Below are 9,258 nucleotides of genomic sequence, written 5' to 3'. Positions count from 1 at the left end.
GCCCAGTCTGGCCTTGAACTGGCAATCCTCTGGCCTCAGCCTCCCGAGCGGCTGGGACTCAGGCGGGCACTGCCATGACCTGCTTTGCGCGGCCTGCTCTTGGACGTCTCGCAGACGAATGCTGCAACACGTGGTCTTCTGCGGCTCTTCTGCTCATCCTGCGTGTTTCTGTGGGCAGTGGGGATTCTTCTCTGCACTGCCGTACAGTGTCACAGTGTACAGACACGCCCCAGCTTGCTCATCCTGTTGTTGATAGGACAACTGTGATGTCCCCAGACTTGGGCTCCTTTGAGTGAAGCCGCTGGCTCGTGACTCCGCGGGCTGGCTCCCGCTGGCTCCTCTCTGCTGTGTGCGCAGGAGTGAAACGCCGGCCGCTTCCTGGGTGGCTCACAGAGCACCCTCCCACCAGCTGTGCAGAACCAGCCCAGCCGTGTCCTCGCCAGCACTTGATAGGGTCAGTCCTTCTAGCCTGGGTGTCCCAGCCGCAGGCGCGTGGCCTTCTAGTGGCGATGCCTGGCGCCTCCTGACTCCTGCGGGGCAGCTGCTTCCCAGTTGGCCCGGGGCTGTCCCACTCACCCAGACCCTGGGGAGGAGGAGGGGAGGACGCCAGCCGGAGGACACTGCCACAGCCCAGGTGAGATGGTGGTCCTGAGCCGGATGGAGGCACGGTGGGGGGCAGTGAGGGCCGCCTGGGCAGGTGGCGGGATGAGGGGGGAGGGGAAGGGCTCAGGCCCTCTCAGGTGGGGCTGCCAGCTGCAGATCCCCATCTCTGAGTGGTGGGGGATGCTCCTCGCCCCCTAAGAGGTCCTGAGGCAGGTTAGCCCTAAGCCTGGGTGACTTGATGGCCTGGGGACCCTGACTACTCTGATTCCCAGCATATGGATGAGACAGGATGGCGGCAGCATGAGGCCCTCACTCAATGCCGTCTAGAGGCCGAGGGGGCTGTCTTTCCTGTACCCCCTCTAAGAAGCAAGGAACAGGGCTGGGGGTGTGGCTCAGTGGTCAAGTGTCCCTGAGTTCAATCCCTGGTACCCGCCCCTCCCCCGCAAAAAAGAAGCAAGGGACACATTCCCGAGGACCCTCTCCACCCCACTCCTCCGTGCACCTCACTGGCTGGAGCTGCCTTCCTGCCATCTCTGAGCTAATCCCGGGCAGGGGCTGGCACGTGTCCCCGGGTGGCTCTCCTCCAGGGCACACTAGGGATATGCTCAGGATTTGTTCCTGCGGCTCCTTCTGCTTAGAATCCCTCCTTGACTTTCCCATTTGGAAAGGTCGTATGTGAAAGCTGCTTCCAAGAGCAACTGCAGGCAGAGTAGGCCTCTGGGATTTAACCCAACGTGTGTTTCTATGGTTCAGAAATGGGGCCTCTTCCCAGCCCAGTGTGACCATGGCCATGGCCAGCCGATGCCCACCTTGCTCAGAGCTTTCATGAGCTCTAGGCCAATCCTCTGTGCAGGAACGGGGTTGGAAGGAAACGCCCTCTAATGGAAAAGCAAAGTGAGGCTCGGAGAGGATGACCTGCTAGGGTCATGGCCAGCGGCAGCCTCAGCTCCCGCCCTCTGCAAGGCCTGGGTGCAGGGCCTTCCCCCAGGGCATGCCAGACTTGGGTGCTGATGGTTCCCCAGGGACCGTGTTGGAGAGCAGACCACTCCAGCAGGTCAGGGCGGGGCCTGCAGGACACTCAGATGTCACATCCTCGCCTCCTGGAAGAACTGGCTTCTCAACTCCACCCTCGAAGCCACATGCCACCACTCACAAGGGTGGGGCGCTATGGGGCGCCGGTGAAGAAGCCACTTGAAGAAACCCCACTCTCCATTCCCCCCTGCCTGGCCACCCAGGGAACCGGAGTTGCTGGAACGTTTTATTAAGTTAAGGAGGTTCACAGAGCAGGAGAGAAGCGCCCTCATGGGTGGCGCCAGCGTTTCCATGCCCAGCACCCCTTGGAGGAGGAGGTGGGCCGTGGGGCAGCTGCTGGCTTCCTCGGTCCCTCTGTCCAGAGTCCCAGGGTGTGGGTCCACCCAGGGCAGGAAGTAGTTAGTGGGAGGTAGGCAGGAGGAGGGTGCTGGCTCACGCCTCTCCTCACCAGGGCCACCTGCCTGGCTGCTGCCTGGGCCTCCTCTGTGACCCTGGGCAGGGCCACAGCCGACGCCCCAGCAGGGGACTAGAGACAGGGGACTCAGTGCTGGGGCACACACCACCAGGAATTGCTTTTTAAAAAGTATAAAGTGTTCTGCAAGAAAAAATCTATATAAAAATCTCTTCACATATAAAATCCTGAAGAAGGTGCCAGGTAAGACCCAGAGCAGGGCGCGCTCAGATCCCAGAGTGGGCACGGGTGGGGTGTGTGTGTGTGTGTGTGTGTGTGTGTGTGTGTTTTGGTACACGTGCATGCGCGGCCCACAGGGTGGCGAGAAAGCTTGGCTTCTGACTCCATCCATCAGGGAAAGAGGGCTATTGGTCCCTTGGGCTGGGGGGTCTGCAGCTGGACTGGACCACGAGGACCTGGAAGGCAAGGGCGGGGTGCTGAGGGCCAGGAAGCCCCAGCCGCAGGCCCACCTGGGGTCGGTCCTTCCACCTCCTCCCTTCCTGAAGGCTGCGCCAGACCCTGGCTTCCCGAACAGCCAGTGGCCTCTCCTGTGTGCCTTGGGAAGCCTGCACGGCCTGGGACGAAGAGGACACTCAGGCAGGCGGGCCCTGGGAAAGGAGTGAGGAGAACCCCTGGTGTGCGGGGACCCCCGGGGTGTGCACAATGCACCCCTGAGGTCTGGCCTGCGGCTCTGGGAAGGGGCAGAGCGCCTGAAGTGGCATTCCTGTATCCCCACTAGCCCCGAGGTGGCCCAATCAGGCCACAGAGTGGCCCTGGAGAAACTTACGCACACAAGTTCAGTGCAGCCCGTGGCCTGATTCTGAGCTCCCAGGGACAACTCTGTGTGGTGAGGGGGTGACCATTCACAGAGAGGGAAGGTGACCCGGCAGCAGGAGGGGCGGGTGCAGCTCCCTCCCCCAGGCCTGGGCCCACGGCTGCCCACCACAGAGCCCACCACTTACTCTACTGCGCCAGGCTGTTGCGCGTGGACTCCTTCTCCTGCAGGGCGGCCATGGCCAGGCGCAGGTGCTCCTTCAGCTGCTCGATTTCCCGCTCTGACCGCGTCTTGATGTGGTTCAGCTCCACGTACACGTCCTGGTACTTTCCCGAGGTGAAGCGCTTGTCCTAGGAGAGGGGGTGGCTATGAGAGCCTGAAGTCCCCCTACTGGGCCTGACCTGGGCACATGCCCACCTTGCTGCTGGCCACACAGCGCCAGGTGGCCTGGCCCTCTGCAGCCTGGTACTTTGGCCCCTTTAGGGCCCCTCCTGGGCCACCCCCTCCCAGCCCTACCTGAGACACAGGTTTACTGTCATCTCATCCCATTGGGGTGAGCACCGAGGCTTAGAGAGGTGACGCTCTGCCCAAGACCACAGGGCAGTGAGTGGCAGGGACCAGGACCAGGTCAGCCTGGCCAGTGCCGGGGCCGGCTCTTCAAGTGTGGTGAGCCCTATGCTGCTCACACATGCCCAGAGCCACCAACACGTCCACTTCTGGTCCCAAACTGGCAGAGTGTGTTGGGGCAGGACATAGTAGCCAAGGGTGGGCCAGCCAGGCCACAGAGGCAGACCTGGCCTGCACCCCAGCACCCCAGCACCTAGCCACGTGGCCTGGGCCTCACAGAGTGCGCACTCCTCAGGGGCAGGGATCTGGGTCTGCTTGTTCGCTGTCAGGACCCAGCATGGTGCCTGGCACACAGCAGGCGCTCAATAATAGTAAGCAGACAAACCCTGCTGAATAAATGAAAGCAAGTGTGGGCCTCGTCCAGTCACTTCCCTTTCCTGGCCTCAGTCTCTCCGTCTGTAACTGGGATAATGACACCTTCGTGGGACACACAGAGGAGAGGAGGAGCTAGAGGGTGCCTGGCACCCAGTGTCTCCCAAGCACCCCTGTGCTCCCGCCCCAGGGGCCGGTGCCCACCTTCTGCATCCCCTGGAGCTCGTCCCGCAGACACTGCACCTCCTTCTTCAGGTACTGGAGCTCATTCTCCTTCACTCGCAGCAGCACCTGGGGACGGGGCGCCGGGGTGAGCCAGGGCCGGAGGCCAAAGCACCCAGGCCCACAGTGCACCCAGAGGGCCTCTCACTGCCTCGGAGCCTGGTGGACTCCCTGGGAAGCCCGCTCTCCTCTGTCCCTTCCCCCCCCCCCCCGCCCGCCCTGTCTACAACAAGTGCAAGGGAATCTGTCACTCATCCTGCAGCCCCAACCCAGCACCAGGCCTTCCTTGCTGGGGTGACCATGGTGGGCTACCCCCAAGGCCCAGGGGCAGGGCTGCTAACTTGACCAGGGGGCTGTAATCCCAGCTGGGCCGGGGAGGCTAGAAAGCTTTTTTTTTTGTGCTGGGGTTTGAACCCAGGGCCTTGCGCCTGCGCAGCCAGCTCTCTACCAACTGAGCTATAGCCCAGCCCAGCTTAAAGGCTCTGACTGAGTCAGCCTGCCTGGTTCAAGCCCTGCTCCTGCAGGGAGGAGTAGGGGACCCTAGGAAAGTGCTGACCTCCCCATGTCTGCTCCTCACGAGGGTTGGGAGGTTGGACCACGGAGGTGAAGGACTTACACAAGTGCCCTGCTGCGGGGGGCCTGGTGTACCTGTGTTACTATTACAATACGGGGTGACCCCTGGATACCACGCAGTTTCCCACTCTACGTTGCCTAGTAAGGGAGGCGCTGGCCCATCCTACAGAGGAGCCATTGTGGCTCTCGAAGGCAGGGGGACAGGACTGGATGGGCGGCCCGACCCTAGAGGCTGGGTCCCCAGCTGCAGGTGACTCGTCTGTCACAGGGAGCTCTCTGCACAGCCCTGGCCGGGGGCCACCATGCCTGGCGTCGGGGAGCCCCTCACCTCCAGCTCACAGGAGCTCCGCTCAGGGCGCCCACAGCTGTTGCCGGTGCCCTGCGAGGCGATGAAGCTGCGCAGCCGGTCGATCTCCTCCGACAGGCGAGTGTGCAGCTCCTGGAGGGGGGGCGCGGTCAGGCGGGTGCTGGCCCCGCCCCGCCCCTGCAGCCCGTCCTGGGCCAGGCCCACCTGATTGTGGCGCAGCAGCTCCTGGCCCTCCTGCTGGCAGCGGCGCAGGGTGTCCTCGCGCTCCTCGGCCTGCCGCGTCAGAGCCCCAATCTCCAGGCACTTCTGCGAGTAGCGCTCCGACAGCACCTGCAGCTCCCGCTTCAGAGCCTCCACATCCGACCTGCGGGGAGGGAGGGCGGCCAGCTGCAGGCGACCAGAACTCCTGGTCTCTCCCCAGCTTGCCCTGGGCCCACTGGGGCCTGGGGGCCACTGACAGCCTTTCTGGGCTGCAGGGTGGTGGCGAAAGCCTCTAGAGTCCCCCAATTCCAGAACTGTGCTCTGTGGTGGGGAGGTGACACTGCCCAGGCCTGGGGACACTGAAGGGGTGAGGAGGAGGGAGGTGGTCAAGACCAGCTCAGACAGGCCAGAAGAGCTGTCACTGGCCTGGGCTGGCTGTGGCCCTGCTGTCCCCGTTCCTGTGTGAGACTGGGCAGGAGCCTCCACGGGGCACACTTGTGTCTTCTGCCAAGCGGGCAGTAGGGCCCTGGCTCTGAGGCAGACCCTGCCCACGGGCTCCAGGGCTGTTCCCTCTTACTGGTGCTGCTTCCGGAGGCCGTCTGGGCCCTGCTGCAGGCTGCGCGTCTTGCTCAGCTCGCGGCTCAGCTCCTCCTGGTAGGCCTTCTTCATGGCTTCGATGGCTAGGAGGGGGCAGAGGGGAGGAGAGGTTGGAGAGGGGAGGCACCAACCCCAGCCTCCTCTCAGCCTCCACATGAACTGGTAGAGACAAGACCAGGAAGTGGGTTCAGAGTCCAGCTGTGCCCTGAGTGGCTTTGGGCAAGTGCTCAACCTCTCTGAGCCTGTCACGGAAGACGAATCCTGTCTGATGGACTCTCCTAGGGAGACCACAATATCTAACCACTGGTGCCTCCTGTTAGTAACTGTGGAGTTGGACCTGACATGGTGGACTACCCCTGCAGAGCCCCGAGGGCCCTCGAGCAAGACCCGTCTGCCTCGCCCCGGCTCAAGGAACAGAGCTGGAGCTGGACAGTCTGCACAAACCTGTGTGACTTTGTGCAGGTGACTTAACCTCTCTGTGCCTCATTTGGAAAGTGGGGAATCAATCAGCTGTGACTCCACTCCAGGGTTCCTGGAGGATGTGCATAGAGCGTTTAGAGCAAGGCCCTGCACAGAGCGGACATTAGCTGGCTGTTTTTCTCAGACCATGAGCTCCCAAGGCCCGAGTACTTTTCCACACCACACAGGGTTGTTGTGAGGTTTAAACAAGTCGCCATCTGTAATTTTACCCACAATTCCCAAATCCAAAAGCTCTGAACACAGAAATGAAAGTTTCCTATCATTCTTCTGATGGAGGTTCCCAATGTGAAGGGACGTGAGGCTGTTCATGGTCTTTGCTTTGTCATACAAATGCCACTCCATCCATCTCACTGCAGAGCTCTAGCGCTGGATCACAGGGGGCACCTGTATCCTGCTGGGTGAGGGTGGCAATGGCGCCTGCACAGGGTGACCTCCCCAAACACAAGCCCCGAGCCCAAGGCCCAGCACGAGGGACCATGGGCTGCACATGAAGCACTGTGTCCAGAGCTGGCGGCTGCAGCTCCGCATCATGTGGCCTCTTTTATGGCTCCGACGTTCTGCCCTGGGTGCCAGGCCACAAGCCCATGGGGTGCCAGGCCACCAAGCCGCCAGGTGCCAGGCCACAAGCCCCCGGGTGCCAGGCTGTGCCAGCACACACCGCAGGCGTGCAGTGGAGTGGGGAGGAGGTGTTGCCACCTTGGTCAGTTGCTGCTCTGGCTTGAAGGCACGGGGGACTCAGAGCGTGACTGCAGTCAGAGTGCTCGGGGCTCCAGCCCTGGTTCTGCCACCTCCAAGCTCTGCCTTCTGGGACAAGTCAGCAGCCTCTCTGAGGCCCAGCTTCTTCACCTGGGAAACGGGCTCCTCTGGGGAGCAGCGAGGACTAAGGACATCTCCTGGTCAACACAGAGTGGGCACAGCAGGCTGGGGCAATGCTCACACCCAAAGCCGGGCCTCCGGGGTCTGGCCATGTGCCCAGGGACAGGGCACACCTATAAGGACAGGGCCTGTGACTTGACGTGGACGCCAGGGGCTACAGGCCCTGAGGGAAAGCAGTTCCAACCCCCGGGGCAGTTACTTCCCGTCTCAGTCTCGCCTTTCAAAGGAGGGCCAGAAACCAGTTCTGCCGATGTCACCTCCCAAGCCGCCTCCCAAGCCTGACACCGAAACCCTGCCTCTTAAGAGCCTCCCCAGTTCCGTTGGGAGGCTCAGTGTGGAGGCCGAGCCTGGCGCGTCCTCACCTGAGGCCGTGGCCGCTGTCTCCTCGGCCAGCAGCCATTCCTTCTCCTGCTGCAGCCGCTGTAGCTCACGCTCATGGTGCCTCTGCAGCTGCTCCATCACCTGCTGGTGCGAGGACTCCATCTCTGCCAGGCTGCGCTCGCAGGCCTCCTGTGGGCCAGAGGCCAGGAGGTCACCGGTTGCGCCACAACCCAGGCCAGCAGCCCTTCCAGGCAAGAAGCCTCCGGCAGGCTCCTCAGCAATACCTGGACCTGCCCACCAGCTGCACCTGCCCACCCCGCCCACCCTCCTCACCCAGAAGCCTCAATCGCCACTCTCTGGCCTCAAACCCTCCAGGGCTCCCCACCCTGCAGGCTCCAGTCCCTGTCCCGCGGCTGGCCTTGTGGCCCATCCCTCCCAGCAACCCGCTATGAGAACACAACTCCAGGCACATCCATACTCTGAGCTTTAGCTCATGCTGTTCCCATTGCCCGAATGCCCTGTCCTCTCCCTAGGGAACATGCCTGGCCTGCGGCCCAATCAAGATGCCTCTCATAGCTCTGTCCCTGGGCAGCCCCTTCCCTGCCTCCAAAGGTTCTGCTTCTGCCAGAACATAACACCCCCAAACAGGGACCTCTGACCCCTGGGGTCCAGGCCAGGGCACAGCACACAGCGGATGCTCAGCAAACAAGCTGAAGTTAATGACATAATACCAAACAGGGTTCTGTAGATGGGGGGCAGGGGTTTTAAAGACTGGCGATACCCACCGCTAGGAGTGCCCACCATGATGGACACGTGCGGGTGGATTTGCGCATCATTGCACAAATGTCTGTTTGGTTTTGTTTTTTGTGGTGCTGGGGATGGAGCCCAGGGCCTTGTGCATGCGAAACCAGCCCTCTCCCAGCTGAGCCACATCCCCGGCCCTGCGTCACCGCATTTGAACAATTTTATCCCTTGACTAGCAGGTCAACTCTGAAGTGGCCACACAGGAAGCCACACGTGTACAGACTCGGGGACAAGGGTATTCCTTGTGGCAAGGTTGGCAACAGATGGAAACGACAAACAACCTAAATGCCAACGGGAGACCCTTAAATAAATGATGGCAGGGCACCTTCTGAAGGACTCCAGGCAGCTGCTGGGACACAGATGCCCCTCTAGCTGCTGCGGAGGGTGTCCCGGAGCCAGGCCATGAAAGCTGGCTGTGACCATGCACACAAAGTGCTCCCGCTCACAGGCAAAGCACACCTGGCTCTGTGTCCAAGCTGCGTGTGAGAAAACAGAGACGGGCACAGACTGTGGGAGGGAGAAAAACAGCACCCCAAGATGTCCACCCCTACTCCCTGGGGCCTGGGACTGCGTCTCAGTCCATGGCAAGAGGAGTCAAGGGTGCGTGGGATGCAGGTTACTGGTCAGCTGACCACAAACTAGGAGATTAGGCTGGACTATGGGGCCAAATGTAATCACAGGGGAGGAGCGAGAGCCGAGGGAGATGTGACCAGGAAAGAGTGGTCACTGGGGCATGAAGTGACAAGGACCAGACTTCCCCTCTGCAGTCTTTGAAGATGAAGGAAGGGACCAGGAGCCAAGAACAGGCCTGCCACCAGAAGTGGGATGTGGCAAGAGCCACGGAGGGGAAGGCCGTCCTGTGGCCCGGCCAGACCGCGCCAGGCTCCAGCCTCCCAACCAGTGGAGACCTGTGCTGTTTAAGCGCTGTCTGGTCATCTGCGCCAGAGGAGACAAATGGAGACGAGGTGCGATGGTCACTAGGGTGGGAGAGGCAGGGACACGCTCATTTCTAACCTTTCAATTTGTTTCAGTCATTACTCTTATTTTTGTGGTGTTGGAGGTCAAAGCCAGGCCCTC

At 61.6% G+C, this 9,258-nt stretch overlaps 1 protein-coding gene across 2 annotated transcripts in view; it reads right to left on the bottom strand.

Moving 5' to 3' along the window:
• Nucleotides 1–1,848: 1,848 nt before the first annotated feature.
• The window catches only part of Triobp (TRIO and F-actin binding protein), a 50,133-nt gene continuing 42,723 nt past the window's right edge, over nucleotides 1,849–9,258 (bottom strand). For both annotated transcript variants that reach the window (XM_077109327.1, XM_076855142.2), the window contains 7 exons: nucleotides 7,419–7,566; nucleotides 5,681–5,783; nucleotides 5,107–5,266; nucleotides 4,924–5,034; nucleotides 4,005–4,091; nucleotides 3,049–3,211; nucleotides 1,849–2,502 (listed from right to left, as the gene is read on the bottom strand). In XM_077109327.1, the coding sequence (XP_076965442.1) occupies nucleotides 3,050–3,211; nucleotides 4,005–4,091; nucleotides 4,924–5,034; nucleotides 5,107–5,266; nucleotides 5,681–5,783; nucleotides 7,419–7,566 (771 nt within the window). In that variant the 3' untranslated portion in view covers nucleotides 1,849–2,502; nucleotide 3,049. The remainder of the gene's footprint in view (nucleotides 2,503–3,048; nucleotides 3,212–4,004; nucleotides 4,092–4,923; nucleotides 5,035–5,106; nucleotides 5,267–5,680; nucleotides 5,784–7,418; nucleotides 7,567–9,258) is intronic.

This window comes from Callospermophilus lateralis, chromosome 4 (assembly GCF_048772815.1).
Source record: "Callospermophilus lateralis isolate mCalLat2 chromosome 4, mCalLat2.hap1, whole genome shotgun sequence".
NCBI lineage: Eukaryota > Metazoa > Chordata > Mammalia > Rodentia > Sciuridae > Callospermophilus > Callospermophilus lateralis.
This window is presented reverse-complemented; position numbering and strand designations above follow the sequence as displayed.